This window comes from Euphorbia lathyris, chromosome 5 (assembly GCF_963576675.1).
Source record: "Euphorbia lathyris chromosome 5, ddEupLath1.1, whole genome shotgun sequence".
NCBI classification, from domain to species: Eukaryota; Viridiplantae; Streptophyta; class Magnoliopsida; order Malpighiales; family Euphorbiaceae; genus Euphorbia; species Euphorbia lathyris.
This window is the reverse complement of record NC_088914.1, coordinates 55,894,992-55,914,582: the sequence shown is the minus strand read 5'-3', so window position 1 is coordinate 55,914,582 and position 19,591 is coordinate 55,894,992. Positions and strand designations below refer to the sequence as shown.

At 33.0% G+C, this 19,591-nt stretch overlaps 2 protein-coding genes and 1 long non-coding RNA gene across 6 annotated transcripts; 2 read left to right on the top strand and 1 right to left on the bottom strand.

The window, feature by feature from the left end:
• Positions 1-5,589: 5,589 nt before the first annotated feature.
• Positions 5,590-7,806, top strand: LOC136228710 (uncharacterized). Of its 4 annotated transcripts, XR_010688818.1 has the most exons (7): positions 5,591-5,990; positions 6,073-6,123; positions 6,244-6,377; positions 6,482-6,576; positions 6,676-6,874; positions 7,428-7,585; positions 7,711-7,806. XR_010688818.1 is itself a non-coding variant. In XM_066017164.1 (6 exons), exons 1-5 carry the CDS (start codon positions 5,709-5,711, stop codon positions 6,852-6,854), a joined length of 741 nt encoding a protein of 246 aa, XP_065873236.1. In that variant the 5' UTR covers positions 5,590-5,708; the 3' UTR covers positions 6,855-6,874; positions 7,432-7,806. The 4 variants fall into 4 exon arrangements, 3 of the variants coding, with proteins under 3 accessions (XP_065873236.1, XP_065873235.1, XP_065873237.1); XM_066017164.1 differs by having other exon boundaries at positions 5,590-5,990; positions 7,432-7,806; XM_066017163.1 differs by having other exon boundaries at positions 7,428-7,806.
• A 1,898-nt stretch (positions 7,807-9,704) lies between these two features.
• On the bottom strand, positions 9,705-10,249 carry LOC136230913 (uncharacterized). The gene is made up of 2 exons (XR_010689592.1): positions 10,010-10,249; positions 9,705-9,943 (listed from the first exon to the last, which is right to left on the bottom strand). It is a non-coding gene; the product is annotated as an uncharacterized lncRNA (long non-coding RNA).
• A 7,267-nt stretch (positions 10,250-17,516) lies between these two features.
• LOC136230703 (glycosyltransferase 6-like) lies at positions 17,517-18,932 on the top strand. Its single transcript, XM_066019863.1, has one exon. The coding sequence runs from the start codon at positions 17,560-17,562 to the stop codon at positions 18,880-18,882; it is 1,323 nt and encodes a 440-aa protein (XP_065875935.1). The 5' UTR covers positions 17,517-17,559; the 3' UTR covers positions 18,883-18,932.
• Positions 18,933-19,591: the final 659 nt, after the last annotated feature.

Sequence of the window (19,591 nt, the reverse complement as noted above, 5' to 3'; positions counted from 1 at the left end):
GGGGTGTACGTGGTCGGTTAACTAGTCCATTAAGGTTAATTCGGTCACAGAGTTTTTAACCATACACTAGTTCATTAAATTCGGTTAACCAATTAATTCAGTCGGCTAACCTTTTATTTCGGTTTCTAACCATTAGTAAATAAAAATAAAAATAATAAAAGAATTCTAATTTTTATTATGAGGGAGACGGCAGGTCAATGGCGAGTTGAAGAGATTAACTGCGGAGAGGGAGATGTACACGCATTATGTCCGTGTGGTTTTACATAATACACTAATTATTTAACCTTTATGGTTTTACATAATACACTAATTAGTCCCTGAATTTTTCTAAATAATTATATTATCCATCAGTTTTGATTCTGTTAAATTGTCTAGTCCCTACATCAAATCTCCGTCTAAAAATGTGTTAAAGAACAATTAAACAGATAAAAAAAAGGTAAACATGCCCCTAATAAAACTTCTGGCTATAAAGTTTTGGAAAACAAGTAATAAAATTTTATCCTTGTTTTATATCCAAAAACATAAAAGAAAAAAACCGCATAAGCTGAAATTAGAGAGATAATAACAAATTAACTAAGAGTTATTGATATATTTTCAACTCATTTGATGTTAATATTTGATAGAAAGACTAAACCATTAAAAGTGAAAAAATTTAGAGACCTTATAATTAAATAGTGGACTGATTAACGAGTTATGAAAAACTATAGGGGCTAAATAATTGTTTATCCATATAAATAAATTTATTTTTATATTTTTTTAATATTTAATTGAGATTCGGTCGGTTTCGGTTAACCGCGATTTTTGGAATGAAGAAACCGTAACCATAACCATTAACTACTACTTTTAAAATTAAAAACCGTACACTAGTCCATCGGTTTCGGTTAGCCTTATTTTCGGTTTGGTTTCAATTTGGTTTTTCGGTTTTTTGGATTTTTGTGTGCACCCCTACCCCAAACAAGTTGGAAGCTGGAGAAGTAAATGACAATGTTTTTATATCCGGACGGGATCGACCGGTCCGACTGGGAACCATCTAGATTTTTAATTTGGATAATGTTGAGTTTGTTAATTTTTAAAAATCTAGCAAAAACTGAGATCAATCGGGATATAGCGCTTCAATCGGGACCCGGGTTGACCCTGATTTTTTATTTATTTTTAAATAAAATAAGACTATTATTTTTAGAGAAACTTTGGATGTTTATTCTGTTACAAAAACTTTGGAACATTAAATCTCTTTATTCATTGACTTTTTTTTCTATCTAAATAATAAAAAAATTAACTTTAAATTCTCGTTTGGTACGTTGTAATGAACGTTGTAATGGAATGCCTATTACAATGTATGCTAATTACCATGTTTGAATTAGTCATAGTATTTTTATCGTAATAGAATTACAATTGCATCACTCAATTTTTCTTTACAAATTTATGTAATGGGGATTACACAAAAAATAGGTATGTATTCTCATTACGACCAATCCTAATATATATTTTTGTTATTTATATTTATGATCCATAATTCTTATTAAATGGTAAAACATAAAAGGAGAAAATCATGAAAAATGCGAAGAACAACGGGAAAAATGTGAAAATGGAAAAACAAGAAAAACAGAAAAAATGTGAAAACGAGAAAAAAAATATGAAACCGAAAAACAAAAAAAAAAGGAAAAAACACGAAAGATGGGGAAAACGTGAAAAACTAAAAATGTGAAAAACACGAACAATAAAAAAAAACGTAAAAAACGAACAAAAACCAACAAGTTCTTAATCATCATATATGGATGATGTTCCCATGCATATGAAAATTTGAAAATAATTGAAGTTTCTAACTACATTTGACGAAGCAAACATAGATATTATAATAGTAATTATATTTCACAATTTTTTTAAATTTGTCAATCAAACATTTTAATGTAATCACTATTACATTCCATTATATTATAACATTGATTACATTGTATTACCGTGTACCAAACGAGATCTACTGGTTTGATATGAAAATCGTTGTAATCAACTGAAACATGGTGTGATAATGAATTTTATAGAGCTTATTAGGTTTTAATCGGAAAAAACAATTCCAATTTCCAAGTAATATGTATATTTTTTTTTGGAACAAATGAATTCAATTAATCATCAACAGAATCATGACAAATAGTTTTCTGAAACCAATTCGGAACGGAAAAAGAAATAAATTCATTAGCATTGGATAAGACATGATGTGCAACTCAATAAAAAAAAGACATGATGTGCAATAACATGTGCCTCCCTGTTCACTAGCCTCAAAAAATAAGACAATTTAAAGTCATGTCTATTACTCAAAATGACTTACAGTTCTGTATGATAGACCCAAACTCATATAGATTAAACCCAGTAGAATTGACACTATTAACAACAATCAATGAATCACTTTCAAACAACACGTTGTCACGGTGTAAATGAATCGCCTAATAGATAGCTTCCCGTAGAGCTAGGGCCTTTACTATACGAACTTCGGCTACAAACAGCAGCAGGCGGCTCCGTCAAGCCATAAAAGACCCATTCGAACTTTGAATCAAAGCACCCATTCCATAGGAATTCGCTGCTTGAAAAATCGTTGCATCACAGTTGCACTTAATGGAGCCTGCGGCTAGTCGGATCCATCTAGCCCTTCTCTCGTTAGCCGGAGCGCCTCTCACCATCGATGCGGACTGCATTTGCCGCCATTTTACCAGGTAGCGAGCATCGACAGTAACAACCTGTGACTAGACCTGTTCAAAAGCCCACGGGCCCGTCCAACCCATCCAAGCTGGCTCTTCAAAGACTGAGCTTGGACGTATATGTTTCGTAATAAGCCCGACCCGGTCCAAGCCTGCTTAGGCCCGCATATAGAGTATGTTGGGCTTGGGATTTGTCTCAAAACCCAGGCCCAGAATTTCAATAATAATTTTAATTTAATAACTTTTATAGTTTAATAAACTTTATATTCCAAAAATAAAAAAATTCAATTTCTTCAAAATAAAAATTTCCAAACCATATATTTTTAGAATTGGTGAACATGTACATATTTTTGTTACTATTTTATTTATTACTATCAAAAAATTATTATTTTTTATTTAGGATTGTGTTAATTTCTTTTTATTGAAATAATCCTCTAAACTTTAGTTTATTGTATTTTATTATTTATATTTATAGTATAATTTTTTAGTTTAATTTTAATTTTTAAAAATACAAAGATATTATTTGGGCCGAGCCGGGTTGGGCTTGAGAATTAGTTCTTTTAGCTTGGCCCAGCCCGATATAAATATAGTGCGGGCTTGGTTGGGCTTGGACAACGTAATTATGTGACAAGCCCGGTTAGACCCGACCCAGCACATGAACAGGTCTACCTGTGACAGAAGTTGCAGCTTATTCTCCCACACGACCTGGTTGCAAAATAGCATCAGTCAAATAATCAAATTAGAATATATCCATGTTGATCTCTGTTATATTCCAACACTCCTAGACATAGACACAACCCACAAAGAGATGGTAGTCGTGTTCAACATCAATGTGATATAACGGACATTGAATTGGAACTGGTAAACCTCGGGTTGCCTATCTATTTCTCGTGGCCATACAATCAGCTACCAATTTCCACAGACACAATATATACTTAGTTATAATTTTAAATTATATATATCTATTAAAAAAAGGATAAGGTATCAAAATGGGCCTAAGGTTTTTGGGGAAGTACCAATTTAGGCTCAACGTTCAAAATAGCACCAATATAGGTTTAACGTTTACAACATAATATCAATTTAGGCTTAACGTTTACAACATAATATCAATTTAGGCTTAACATTTACAATATAGCATCAATTTAGGCCTCACGTACAAAATAACACCAATATAGGCTTAACGTTTACAAAATAATACGTATTTAAGCTTAACATTTACAAAATATATATAATTTAAGCTAAACGTCACAATTAAATTAACCATATTACATTCTTTTCCTATTAACTTTTATACGTTATCTTTTTATTTAGTTTTATTTTCTTATTTATTATAATACAATTAATTAGTATTCTTGCCCATTTAAACCTTATATTTGTTTTTCATCAACCATTTCATGACTCCTAAATTCCATAGCTCGTGTAATATATGCAAACTAAAAGTAATTGAATATCCATGTGAAATTTAGTTTGCATATATTACATATGAGCAATGAAATTTAGTAATCATGAAATGGTTGATGAAAAACAAATATAAGATCTCAATGGATAAGAATATTAATTAATTGTATTATAATAAATAAGAATATATAACTAAATAAAAAGATAATATATAAAGTTAATAGGGAAAGAATATAATATAATTAATTTAATTATGATGTTTAGCTTAAATTGTATATATTTTGTAAACGTTAAGCTTAAATTCGTATTATTTTGTAAACGTTAAGCCTATATTGGTGTTATTTTGTACGTGAGGTCTAAATTGATGCTATATTGTAAATGTTAAGCCTAAATTGATATTATGTTGTAAACGTTAAACCTATATTGGTGCTATTTTGAACGTTAAGCCTAAATTGATACTTTTCCAAAAACTTTAGGCCTATTTTGGTACCTTATCCCTTAAAAAAAATTATATATATTATTCCGTTAATTTTTTTTTATATATATATTATTTGTATATTTGTTGTATTATTTAGTCCGATTAACCCGAATCATTTAGGCTCAGTTCTTTATCGCTGAAAAAAACTGAACTGAACTGAATTGAACTGAATACTGCTAAATACTGAACTGAATTTAACTGAATACTACTGAATACTGAACTTAACTGAATGCTACCGAACTTAACCGAACTTAACAATAATGATGATATTAGACTTTAAAATAATTTTCATGATAATATTGGACATTAATGAACTTATAATAATAACAATGGTTCTAATAAATTTAATAATATCAATAATAAATAAATATATTATTAAAGATAAAACTAAATCGAATATCAAATAAAAGCCCAGGATGATAAAATCTTGGCTCGATAAAAGCCTATGAAATTAAATAAAAATAAGTCTAATTTAAATTAAAAATACAAATTACATACAAACACAAATTTATATATAATTTAAAGCCTATGAAATTAAATATAAATCTTCATATGAATACAAACTCTTAACTTTTTATCTTAATTAAGGGTTAAAGTGCAAAAATAACGTTTTGGTTCAGAAATAATTTTACCTCTAACGTCTAAAATGGTGGAATTTTATCCCTAACATTGATAAATTGGATAAATTTGAGAAATAATTCATAATATGGATGCAATTCCTAATTTTTAAATATGGATGCATAGTTTAGTTTTTTTTATTAAACCATATATATTTTAATAAACTATCATTTCTTGATTTTTATGTAATTTATAGATAATGATAAACTATAAATAATAATAATAATAAATAATGATAAATTATAGATAAATAATAATAATAATAATTATAATAAATTATATATAAATAATTATAATATAATAAATAATGATAAATTACTGTCAACAGTGAAACTGAAATTAAGTGATAACCATATCAACCATGAAACAATTACAAATCCGGTTTATTTTTCATTAGGTTCCTTGTCACAACATTGGGAAGTGGTGTGCGTGCGTGTGCTTCTGATACAAGAAAAAGAAATGGAATGAAGCATCATCGTCTTCTCATTTGAGTTTGAGCACTGCGGAGATTTCAAACACCAAAAATGTCGACTTCACTAAAATTGTCTAATCCTAATTCAACCAAATTTCCCTTCTCTCTCACATTTCGCTCGCGCGCCTACCCCTACAGTCTTCGCCTTCCATTTCCACGTTGTACCCCATTGTCCCTGCAATCTCACTTTGATCCTTCTTCACCATCTCCCTCACAACCCTCTATTTCCTCTGATTACATTTCCTCCGTCGGATCTTCTCCCTCTTCTTATTCCACGCTTCACCTTCCCCTCACCCAACGCCATCTCCTCTTCCTCAATTTCATTGCTTGTGCGGTATATTCTTTTTTCTTCTTTTTCTCTTTGAATTTCTTCTTCTTTGACTTGTATTTTCAATTCTGTTACTATTATTTTACAGGCTGCAATTTCAGCAACTTGGCTTTTTTTCTCTGCAATTCCAACTCTCCTTGTATGCAACTCTCATATCCCTCTTTTCTCGTGAAGTTTAGATTTCTTTCATTTGTTTCTTTTGAAATTTGATGCTGTTGATTTTGATTATTGCTTCAATCTCTGTAATTGCATTCAAAAGGCTTTTAAGAGAGCAGCAGAGTCCCTTGAGAAGCTAATGGATGCCACTAGGGAAGAACTTCCGGATACAATGGCTGCCATTCGATTGTCGGGTATGGAGATTAGTGACCTAACAATGGAGCTAAGTGATATAGGGTTAGTATCTTATCCCATTAAGACACTCTTATGCACTTCACTTCAACTTGAAAGTGCTTGTAGTAAATGGCGAGTTCATTTCATTTGGATCGTTTGTTGTGTAGGCAAGAGATAACGCAAGGTGTTAGAAGCTCCACCAAAGCTGTTCGCTTAGCTGAAGAGAGGCTACGCGGATTCCAAGACATGGTGCCACCCCCAGGTTATATATATATATATACTTGTCTTTATCTTTTAGCTCTTCAATGTCATCTCTTAATCTATTCGTGCATTGAATTTTACCCCATCTTTACTTGTTTAGCTTCATTGCAGATGGTAGCCAGTCAAAAGAATAAGACTGGAGGACCTGTGGTGGCTAGGAATGCAAGAGCCATAAGGGAAGGCATTGTAAAGGGTCGTGGAGTTGTGCAATTATTTTTTACCCTCACTCGGTTCTCCATGATGGCCCTTAACTATTTCAAAAGGCGAGCTAAGCAGTAAAGCCATAAGCCATCTATCTGGTGAGAATGTCGAAATTGCTACTGTACATATCCCTCTCTGTATACTGGTTTGTCATTGCTGTTGAGTTTAAATTCTAGTGTTAGGCTATGGGACGATATAGCCATGTCCTTGCGGATTGAGAGCATTGGCAGATTAGACTTCTGGGTTTCTATGTTTGATGTTGTTTTTGCATATTATGAAATTAGTTCAGTTGATAAATTGGGACTTTGGTCACTTAGAATGAACTGCCTTTATGTGCATCTCTTGCCTCTGAAATAAGTTAGTTTATAAATAAGAGCGTTTATGCTTTCACAAGATGTTCATGAAAACTTTGGATGTGTTAAATGCTGAAAGTAGTTTGGTTTTTACTTGTTTGATTTAACTGACCTCTCTTCTCAAAATGCAAGGCATTAGGAATTTCGAACAAGATGTGGTACGAAATCTTCTGTTAAAATACTCTATAAATACTTGTTTCTATTAGGAATCCAATGAAGAGGGCAGCTATGCTTTGTACTTGAGAATTATTGTATCTAAGCTGGGTTTTCAAGTTACTGATCTATTGTTATTCTTTAGTTAGGACGCATGAAACTTGTCCGTGTCTGTGTGCTAATATGCTGATAGAGAAGTGCTACTGCCACCAACAGTGGACCCAAAGCCTAAGATATCTCAGGTTTATTCTAAAAGGAAGAGTGCAGCAGGGAACAGTGAGGTGGCATAAGTTAGATGTTACGGTAAGAATAGATATAATAGGAGTAATTGTATTTGCTTTTATTAGCTTTCCTTTAGCTCTTTAACTTTTGTAGAAATACCTATAGGTAATAGGGGAGAGGATTGATTATTCTATTTTGGCTCCCAGTGAGATAGGAAAGAGTTCCCTGGAAGGTGCTGCTTAGCATCTTGTGTTCTTATTTCCTTTTTCCTAAATCAATATAAGGTATCTGGTTTATTCATCTTTTTCTATCTTATTATTATTATAAACTTTATCCTAAATTTCAAGTTTCCATCATTTGCACAGTGGTAATCAGAGTCATAGATGATTGATCAAACAGCTGCAGATAATAGGAATTTCTACACCGAAATTCTCATCTTTCATTATTCTCTCTTCTATAATTTCTTGTTTCCTCCGCGTAATGCTACAAGTAGACATCGATATTTGAGGTTCCAAAGGAAATAAGTTAAATTAGGTAAAAGAAGTGTTATTCCTTGTACAATTTAGGGCAATAATGCAAGAGTCGCTTTTTCTATATGCAATTTAGTTGCAATACTTTCTATATTTAATTGTCTTCTTCTGCGTATTTTCCCTGTGGTAGCTAGGTTCTTTCATGTGATTCCAAGTACCAGACCTTGATACATTGTAGTTCACTGAGTGTCAAACCTTGTTACCTATTGTTGATTTCTGTGTTGAAGTCGGGGGAGGAATTCCTTGTCCGGTCACATGGAAATTGGGGTGGAGATGGGGGTGGGGGGGGGTATGGAAGGATGTTATCATGATTGTGATGAAAAGAAAACCAAATGCTTACTACTTGGAATAAAGCTTTACCCGTGACTCTTCCTCTTATAGCTTGTACAGGTTTGGTCTAAATTTGGAACTTGCAGCCAAATATATAAGGAGCATGCCTGGAACCAACCTTTTGAAGTTGCCGTGTGATTTTGGTTCAGGATAAAACGAATAAAACTTGTTTTATACCAACAAGCTGTTGGTTGGAGTAGTTTGGAGCTATTTTTCCTTAAACTAGACCTTAGAGACTTAGTCTTGTGAAATAGTTGTTAGGATGGATTCAACTAGATGGTAAAGTACCAAAATAAGTTACTTTCGGGAAAACATAGGCCAACAACATGATTATGCTTCCACTTAGTGTACTTTACTGGTGCAGCTCGGGAAACTGCTCCTTGTAAAAGTTTATAGCTTACATCACAAGAGGAATTCCAAGAAAGAATAGCAGCTTGTGTACAATGTCCTGCAAGAGGAGTTAGAGGGGTGGGCATCTCTGGGCCGGGTAAACTCTCAAGGCCAAGGCCATATAGAAACTTACAAGAGGGTTTATAATATGGCTCTATCTATGAAACTCCAAAACTCCAAAAGAAGCGGCAGCGAGAATCCAACTTACCTTTTTAAGCCGAGTCCACCTTCATAGGCATAAGAGATGCAGGAAAAAAAAAAAAAAAAACTTAATACATATTTAGCCCATGTACTTGTCCAAAAAATTCAACTGGCCCCATACTTTCATCTCCTAACTTTTTAAAGTGACCTATTCATCTCCTAAATTTGCTTACAACAATCTATTAATCTGTTTGCCACTAAAGTATATGCATATGAACTTGTCTAAAATCTCTCTCTTTCAACCAGTTAAGATGGTAAATAGGATAGTTTTTAAAGTAGAGAGAATTGATTTTTATGACAGTAGGCCGGGCTTGGAGAGAACAAAAATGACGCGAAGAGGTTAAAAGAGACAAAGTATGTTGTTGGAAATAGCAGTCTTGGGCACTCCATGCCCATGGCATGTGAAATTACTTTTATATTGCCACCGCCCCACCAGTAAGTATGCTTCCGTTCTTGCAATTATCAATATTGAGATCAGTCCAATCATTTTAAACCCCAACAACTTTCAGTTTGATCATTTTTGGAGTAATTGTGGGTAATTTAGGGCTAAAACATGATTTGCCTTGGGATGAAGAAGAAAAAATGATAAACTTAGCCTTCAATTTCATAGGGTGGCAGTATTAGTTTGTTCAAAATGAATTTCAATGTTAATTTATAGGAAAGCGCTTAAAACCCAAGGTTTGTTAACTAGCTAGTTAGAATGAGAGTGAAATGGATAGTTTTCTATACCCTTCCAATTAAAATAAAACTAAAGACAGAATATCATGAAATTATCAACCAAAAATTTCCACTGATCATCCTAATCTTTAGTTTAACTTGTAACTAACCGACTGATATGAAATATATGCATAACACACAATTAAATCAAAAAAAGAAAAAGAAAAAAGGTAGTTTTAATTTAGTTGATTTGGCCAGTTCCTCCAGAGCTTACAGGTGGTCTTGGTGGTGGGCTTCTGCGGGAGTGTGCAGTCTGAAATTGAGTGTATTCCTGGATTAATTTAATTGTTAGTTAGTTAGTTAATTAGAATTGAAAGAGAGAAAAGAAAAAGGGTACCTTGGTTCTGATTCCTCTTTGTGTGAGAGCAAGTGTGGTTGAGTCATAGCCAAAGCCAAAGCCTAAGCAGTTGAGGAAAGATTTGACAAGGTGGAAAGGGCTTCTTACAATACTTCTCTGCTTCTGTTTCTGCTTCTGATCCTCCTCCTCTCTTGAAATTTCCATCTTTATTTTCTTTAATTCTTCCTTCTGGTTCTTCTTCTTCTTTTTTTTTATTTCTCCTGTTGGGTTTGTCTTATATCCGTAACATGCCACTTTGTTATTCGACTGCCTCTTAAAAGGACACTTGCCACTTATTTATTACATTGGATACTGGATCTCTTTTTTTACTATAATAGTAGCTTAAAACTACACACCCTATACTCATTTTCTTTAACATTATAAAAAAAAAAAAAAAAAAACTAATTTTCTTTTATGTTTAAGGGTAAAGTAAAAAAAAAAATCTTGGTTTGGTGGATTTGTAAATGCAGTTTTATAATTTAAAACTTTACAAAAGGAAATCTGAATTTTAGCGTGTTAGTAAATAAGTGTAAAAATAAATAAATAAATAAATTGGAGTGATATTTTTCAAGCAAAAGGTTAAAAGGTATTTTTGTTTCTCTCCTAAAAAACCAGGATCATCTTTGTGGTCAAATAGGAGAAAAGTTGTTTGGTTTGATGTGTTGTATAAAAGTAGGGTTGTAATCGAGCCGAGCCGAGCCGAGCTTTGACCTGTTCAAGCTCGGCTCGCTATAAAATTAACGAGTCGAGCCCGAGCTGAGCTTTGGCTTGCTCAACGAGCTGGAGCCGAGCTTCGAGTTTGTTTCGAGCCCAAAATCCTCTTTTGGTTTGGTTCATTAAGAAAATTATCTAACCATGAATTGTTTGTGAGTAAATTGTTAATTATATTTGTGAAGTTTGCTCGCAAATAACTCTTTAATTGTGTACATAAACAAGCTCACAAGCAAAGTTCGTGAATAAATAAACAAGATGCTTACAAATAGTTCATCTATTACTCATTTATTATGTTTGTGAACGAACTCATCTAATAGCAAATGAAATAATATTAAATTTAGATATTTGTGAACTAACACAAAACTATATATAGTTTTCTACAAAACTAAAATTTGTTCATAAATGTTCTAATCGAACCTGCTCGCGAGCTTTCGAGCCGAGCTTTGACCTGTTCAAGCTTGGCTCGTTTACGAACCAAGCTAGTAAATCATGTTCATGAGCGGTTTGTTTACAAATCGAGCCGAGTCGAACCGAGCTTTTATCGAGCTGATCACCGAACCGCTCATGAGCGGCTCTATTCATTTACAGTCCTATATAAAAGTAAAGCCAAAGAGCATTTCCTAAAATTGATTGAAGGGTCAAGATTTGATCAACACTATCTCTCTTGAGTTTCCTCATCCAAAACGAATAATATATTCTCTCACATCACTTCTCCCCCTCCTCTTTCTCCATCTATCTAACTGATTCCTCTCTATTCTCACCATTCATCTACATGCTTTTTCGGCTAAGGGGGTGTTTGGTAGCTGCTTTTCCACCTCCTGTTTGCCTTTTCACTTTGAAAATGAGAGTTTAAGGTGTTTGGTTAGACACCTCCTGTTTGCCTTTTATAGCCGAAAAGTAGCTTTTTATAAAAGCAGGGAATCCCTGCTTTTTGGAACAACAGCCTTTTCAAACAGCAAACATCAAACCGTAATAGGAAACATCAAACAGCAACAACAAACATCAGATAAAACAAACAAGCTTTAAATTATAAAACGGGTCTCTATTCACATATTGTTTTTTTATATCTCTATTCACATATTTAAACTCATTACATCATATATATTATCTATCTAGATTATTTTTATTTAGAAATTATCTATAATATCTTTCATATAGATATACATATATAATAGTTTAGAATTTTTTTCTCCTTTCTACTTTCTCTCTTCTTTCTTTCTCTGCGAACTCAAATAGTTGTTTTCTCTGCGTTTTTTTTTCTTCGATTTCGATGGCAAAACGCAACAAAAAAGTACGTATCTACTATATTTCTGCAATTTCTTACGATTGGTTTTAGAGTTCTATGTTCTTGTTTTCTTGTTTTTGCAATTTTGTTTTAAGATTTAGTTGTATTTTTTTCGTTAGTTTATAGTTATATTTTGCGAAATTGAACTTATAAATAGTTCAAAATGATAGTGAAGAGTTCATTTTGCCCAGTAAACTACTTTGTAGATACGAGTTGTCTTCGTGGTTTTCGCCAATTGCAAAGCAAAATCATCGCGGTTGGGGCAAAACCGCAAAAAAAAACTCATATCTGCGAAGTATTATTTCTCTTCGCGGTTGAGTTCATCGCGAAGCTATAAGTGAACCGCAACCCATGATTTTGTCATTTAACATTTATTAAATAGAGTTCCAATTAGATCAAAAGTAACATAAAAGATTACAGGTAACAAATCATGTCAATAAAAATATATGTAGTGCCTCCTTAATGAAGCATTGAATATCAGCAACTTTTGTTTTTTTATTTAAAAATATCATTAGGAAGCTGCTATAATTTTCATGAACAGTCAAACATAAAAAGTGTTTAATTTTATAGACATAAACTTCATTGGCTCATGCAAAATATAATCTATACTATTGATTAGAAATGTAGCTTAATTGCAGCTCTGATCAAAACAACTCAATAAAATGCTATTGAGACTTGCATGTAACAATGTCTTCTGTTGTAAACAGAGAGCTAGTCTCACAAGCTTCAGATATGGAGATATATGGACAGTTGCATGGATCCGGTGAAGAAGTTCGTTAGGATTGAGGATCCGACTTGAGATAACAAGATGAATGGATTTATCTTATGTCACATGTTTGTCACAAATGGTATTAGTAGGTATAAGTAATCATCAAACTCAAATAAATATTAATTAGTGATTCTGGATTACGGAGTGTGACCATTTGACTCTGTGCAATCACGATCCATAATAGGAATGATCCTGGGGTGTGTGCGTCAGTCATTGGGTATCACATAAAGTGATTGCGGAATAGTTAATATCAGATTGAACATTCGTCACTCCTGATAAAGAGATATATCCAAGGGCCACTTGTGGAGAATTGACTTGAAATCCTTGCAAGGTGATAGGGTTAAGAGTTGAAATGGAGATTTCACTTAACATATCCATTCAGAGTTAATTCTACCTGTACAAGTAAAATAAACGTCTCATTATATGTAACTTGACATAATCCATAGTTACATATTCGTTTAAGGATATAGCTGATGAATGATCGAATTATACTGGAACTAATACAAAAAGGTTAATGACGGAATCAACTTGTCTTCTTATTACTCTGGGGGAATGTTTACGGTCCTGCCAATCATGGTCCGCGCATTCATTCTGTTATACAATCGATTGAATATAATTTGGAGAAATTAATTCAATAACTGTATACGGCTAGTGGTAATAAAAACCTATTGGATCACACATGAGACTTGGAACCGGAAGGGCGAAATGGTAATTATAGGGTGGAGTATTGAATGGGCCGAAATTTTGTATGTATATATATTAAATAGGAATAATTGATTTATTTAGATAATTATAATTAGATTATAATTATAGTTAAATCAATTATAGGATAAAGTTTAATTAGAATATTAATGAGATTAAATCTCTAATTAATATTATCCTAACCTAAAGATAAGTTTAGTTATCTAATTTTGATTAGAGATAATGTTTATATTTATATGGGATATAGATATAAATAATATGATAACTTAACCTACTTATATAAATCTTAATTAGAATGAGATTCTAATTAAGTGTTTTAATCTACTCCTATTAGGGTTTGGAATTAAAATAAACTATATATACCCCCCCCTCCCAATATACTATGAATTTCGGTCAACACACATTAAAGGGCAAGAAATTCATCCGACTCCACTCGACTAATTATTATTCCCGTCTTCTCTCTTTGATCTCGTGTTGATTCCTTTAAATGCAATCTATTTTGGTTTCTATTCAACGATTGATTAAATTTTGGGCACATCTCTAGCAACAGTAGATAATTCTTCGTAAAAGGTATTTACTTCTGTCACGTCCGTGTCTAAACTTCTAGAATTTATATCTTGATATTAGTATATACTATAATTATTGGGTATGTGATATTAATTTGGTGTTATAGGAAAAGTTTGGAGTTAATTTAATGGTTTTATGTGTAAATTAAAAGTTTAGAGTAAGTTTTAAAATATTATATAAAGATGGAGGACCAAACTGGATATTCACCAGATTTGGATATATATATACACGAAGAGGTGGAGATGAGGATCATCTTTTCTTGTTTTTTCTTTTTCTTTTCTCTGATTCTTTTCATTTTTCGTTTTCTTCGTCATTTTTATCGTTCATGAACCGTTTCTCCATCGTTTCTTTGATTTACGAAGTTTCGTCCGTCCAAATCACTTAAAATTTAAACTACAGTATCCTTATGCATAGATCTAAGTCCTGACCAAAGACTTTTTGAGTTTCGGCAGTGTTTGAAGGGGAAACGTCTTAGACAGAATTTAGATTTCTTCAATTAGTAGCCAAGGTAAGTAACTATCAACTATATTTTGAGTTTTATGTATATAGATATATATATAATCAAAGAATGTTCAGAAATTGATATTTTAGGGTTATGCAGGAATTTTGTAAAATTGCGATTTTTCACGATTTTGCTTTTTATTCTGAAATTATGGTTCAAATGAAGCTATTGACTATGTTTCTATGTGAATTTCAGATTTTACTTGATTATGTTGATTTAAGGCTTGATTTGGTTGAATTTTGGATTGAGAAATCTGTTGCGGTTATTGTTGTTATTATTTTGGATTAAAGTCCAAATATGATTTTTATGAGTTGTGATATTTCGAAAAATAAAATGATTTTGTCCATCTAGGATTGCTCGGGGTAGGAGTTGTATTTGTAAGACCATATCTAATGGCGGTATGACCAGAGTACACGGCTGGTAGTCCTAACTGTTAGGCAAGGAACGAGATATAAATGAGATATCTCGATATTGTTATGATTAATGTTATGATCTACACGGGTGGAATTCGAGGATGGATACACATACACAAATTTTATTTTATGAACTTATGTTTTGAGTATATTTTATAAGGTTTTGATTAAATCCCTTTATAAATGTATATATGTAGCTATGTTAAGTAAAGTTGGTTTTTATAGTTGATAGTTTCTTATTGAGATTTTTGTCTCATTTGTTTTCAAATGTTTTTAATGTTTTAGGCGAGAAAGAGCAAGGTATAGGAGAAATCACTGGTTGATAAACAAGGTTCACATCATCGGGTTTGTCTTTAGTTAGGACATTTTTCTTTGTAGTAATTTGGAGATTTGGTTATGTTGGGTAGTATTTGACACTTAAATGTAATAGAAATATGTATATAGTCTAAATGTATTTGAGAGGAATTCTTGAAAAGTATGATAGTTATAATATTTGGATAAATTGGAGACTCCTAAGTATTGATTATATCTTTCTATTTCACGCCCGATGTCGATTGAGGTCGTCTAGGGTCGGGTGTGACAACTTCTATCCCTCTTTGATATGAAATAACGATTAACGGGTCATTGAAAAGGAAATAGGTAAAAAAAAAACTTATATTTCCGCTGCGTCCCGTTTGCCTATTTTCTTACAATGATGTGAAGCTCCGACGAAGGCATGCATAGAAGGTAAGTGAACAATACAGTGAGTTTAGGGAATCGTATTTGAAGGAAGCCGGAATAGGAAAAGGAGGATGGAGGAGGCCGTTTATAACGCATTTTATGGGATATCAACCGTGTAACAGAGAGCATAATCTGATGTATAAAGGGGATAGTTGCTTGAAAGGGATGATTAGGGCTTTGAATTTTGCAGATAATCAGATTCTGAGAAATTATGGATTTGTTCATCCTGATTTAAGAGATACTAATAGGGTTGTTGAAACTCCTTTCGATTATGCTGAGAGGGGAGCATATTGATATTAAATATATTTTTTCTTTTCTTTTACAAATTAATATATAGGTAATATTGATATTAAATATATTTTTCCTTTTCTTTTCTTTTACAAATTAATATATAGATGCAATTTCAGGATCAAAACTTTTAATTGTATATAATAAAAGGGCTAGTTTAACTTCAACCGAATAAAAATGACTTTTTTTTTTTAGTTTAATGAAAATATATAATGAGTAGTTAATTGAATTGAATTTTCAAGAGTTATAACTTATACAAGGTCACCACTAATTAAATTTAAGTACACAAATAAAATTTAATACCAAAACATAAAAAAGTAAACTTGGAGGACCATAATTTGTTTTTTGTTTTTTTGTTTCTTAAAAAGAAAACATCCAACAAAACAGGAGAATAATCATAGAAAATGAGGACGCGAGTCCTCCGCATTGGAAGGCCGATAGAGTTTGTGAAGCGTCCGGTTTGCGTAAAATCATGCATCAAATGGTAAAATAATCATAAAAATAAACTTAATTTTATTAGAAAAAAATATAAATAAATAAAGGGTAATTAATTTATAGGTCCTATATTTTGACAAAACACATTGTTTAGTCCTTATATTTTTTAAAACACACGGTAAAGTCTAACGTTTTTTCGGTGAACTGTTTAGTCCCTGCCGTTAGACTCTCATGAATATTTTGTTAGTCAATTTGGATTTGCGTTCTACTTTTCCTTTATTTTCCTTTCTTTTAAACTTTAATGCATCTGAAATCAACTTTGAGTGTTCTTCTTCTTGATTTTCTTCTTAATCGTTCAAATTTGTAAGCATTGGGTCTGTTATTTTTCTTGTTCTCCATACAAATAGCTTTTTCTTCTAAATTGGATTTTCTCTTCTAAAGTTTGAAGGTAAATAGTAAAAGTAATTTAGTCATTTCCGAAGTCATAAACGGTAAAAAATCTAACAAACAGACGGAAAGACTAAACAGTTCACTAAGAAAATGGTTAGGGACCTTACCATGTGTTTTTAAAAATACAAGAACTAAACAGTGTGTTTTGTCAAAACATAGATACTAATAAATTAATTACCCATAAATAAAAGACAAGTTGGTCAAATTCCCATAATATATCAGACAAGTTTTTCAATTGAGTTGACAAAAAAGGAAAAGAATAAAATAAGACAATTGATGAATGGAGTTAATTAGTAAAAAAGTAGTAGTTTTTTTTGTTCCGCGATTGTGGTATGTATTGAATTTAATGTGTGGAAGATATTCAATAATAGACTCTATTTATAGAGTTTATGTCCGTAATAGCAAATTGTAAGGGAATATTGAGAAATTGAAGGAGTGAGTAGAGACTAATAAAAATTAAAGAGTGATTTTTTTTTGTGCCATTCTTTCTTACTCTCTATATTACTAATAGTTTCCCCCAAATTTTATATCTAGTCCTTATAATTTACAATTCAGTCCTTGAAAATTATAATTTTAGTCCTTTTTCAACATCAAACAGTAAAAAATCTGCTAATTTTAGGAAATTAGGTTTATTGGTAATACTGATACACACACATTGATCATCTCTTCTCACATTTAGCTTTCTTTTTCTTCTTCTTCTTCTTCATGACGAAACTTGGATTTCGAATCAAACCTACTGATAGCTTCGTCTATGTCTGTGCATTTCTCTTTGCTTTTGCACTTATCTGCTCCTTTTGGTCTTATGCCCCTACCAACATCCCTCTTATTCGTAATCACGATCGTCTTAACAGACTCCGTTCCAACTTCACTCATCCAAATTGTCCTCCAAATCCCCCTATTAATCTCCGATCTGATCCCCCTAACCGTACCTTCTATGACGATCCACATCTCAGCTATTCCATCGAGAAACCAATCAAAAATTGGGATAGGAAGAGAAAAGAATGGTTCAAACACCATCCTTCCTTTGCCGCCGGTGCAATTGATAGAGTCCTCGTCGTCACCGGATCACAACCGACTCCCTGTCAGAATCCTAAAGGTGATCATTTACTCTTAAGATTATTCAAAAACAAAGTAGATTACTGCAGAATCCACGGCTACGACATTTTCTACAACAATGTACTACTCCACCCTAAAATGAACAGTTTCTGGGCCAAACTTCCGGTGGTCAAGGCAGCAATGTTAGCTCATCCGGAGGCCGAGTGGATCTGGTGGATAGACGCCGACGCACTATTCACTGATATGGATTTCAAGCTACCATTACGACGGTACGATTACAAACACCACAACATGGTGGTTCACGGCTGGGGTCATCTGATCTACGAAGATAAAAGCTGGACGGCGTTAAACGCCGGTGTATTCCTGATCAGAAACTGTCAGTGGTCGATGGATTTCATGTATAAGTGGGCAAATATGGGCCCGATTAGTCCGGATTATCATAAATGGGGGCCGATTCAGAAATCGATATTCAAAGACAAACTATTCCCGGAATCGGACGATCAGACGGCATTGATATATATGTTGTATGAAGACAAGAGTTTGACAGAGAAGATATATTTGGAAGGGGAATATTACTTCGAAGCGTACTGGTTAGGGATAGTGAAGACGTATAACAACGTATCGGAAATGTATGCAGAAACAGAGAGGGATGATGTGAAGCTCCGGCGAAGGCATGCAGAGAAGGTAAGTGAACAATACGGTGAGTTTAGGGAACCACATTTGAAGGAAGCCGGAATTGGAAAAGGAGGATGGAGGAGGCCGTTTATAACACATTTTACGGGATGTCAACCGTGTAACGGAGAGCATAATCCGATGTATAAAGGGGATAGTTGCTTGAAAGGGATGATTAGGGCTTTGAATTTTGCAGATAATCAGATTCTGAGAAATTATGGATTTGTTCATCCTGATTTAAAAGATACTAATAGAGTTGTCGAAACTCCTTTCGATTATCCTGAAAGGGGAGCATATTGATATTAAATATATTTTTTCTTTTCTTTTCATTTCTTTTACAAATTAATATATAGGTGCAAATTCAGGATCAAATTTTTTAATTGTATATAATAAAAAGGACTAGTTTAACTTTAACCAAATTTTTTTTTAAGTTTCTATTTTATATATGCATGAATGGAGTCTACAACTACTGTATGCCCGTGCAAGCATACTAGAGTTTTTTTTTCTTTGAAGTAAATATACTAGAGTTATTAAAATTTTGTTCTTCCTTCAATATTGCTTAATTAAATCGATAAAGACGTATTATACGCTATTGGGATAGGATAGCTCCTACTAGCTCCCCCCTAAGTACCGCATGTGCGAGTTCCCCCGCATACGGCTCAAGTGGTGAAGGCGCTTTCTTTCGCGCTTGGTAAGCGTTTCGCTGTAGCCAAGCTTACTGCTAGCCTATTGGCTAGAGCCAAGCTTCGACCACGACTGCTCGTCGCTTCTGGCCGCCTTATTCCGTCACCCAAGATCCAAGTCAGCACCAAAAAATCTTTCTTCCTCGCGGCCAGGCCGGCTTGGAAGCAAGCTGCGTGTTGCCTATCTCTCCCCTTTTTCTAATAATAAGATAAGCTGTGTCAGCTGTAAAAGCTCCTTCCTTCAGCTGGGTGAGCCTTCACTTTTTGGATCATCTTCTGCCCAATGCGGTACCCTCTCATTTTTTGGTTCCCATTAAGTTTACCTT

What these genes read in the sequence shown, in the direction of transcription:
- LOC136228710 (XM_066017164.1), top strand. Translation starts at nt 5,709, where the DNA reads ATGTCGACTTCACTAAAATTGTCTAATCCTAATTCAACCAAATTTCCC. An exon ending in TCAATTTCATTGCTTGTGCG is followed by an intron (nt 5,991 to 6,072) that starts GTATATTCTTTT and finishes ATTATTTTACAG; the next exon opens with GCTGCAATTTCAGCAACTTG. An exon ending in CTGCAATTCCAACTCTCCTT is followed by an intron (nt 6,124 to 6,243) that starts GTATGCAACTCT and finishes TGCATTCAAAAG; the next exon opens with GCTTTTAAGAGAGCAGCAGA.
- LOC136230703 (XM_066019863.1), top strand. Translation starts at nt 17,560, where the DNA reads ATGACGAAACTTGGATTTCGAATCAAACCTACTGATAGCTTCGTCTAT.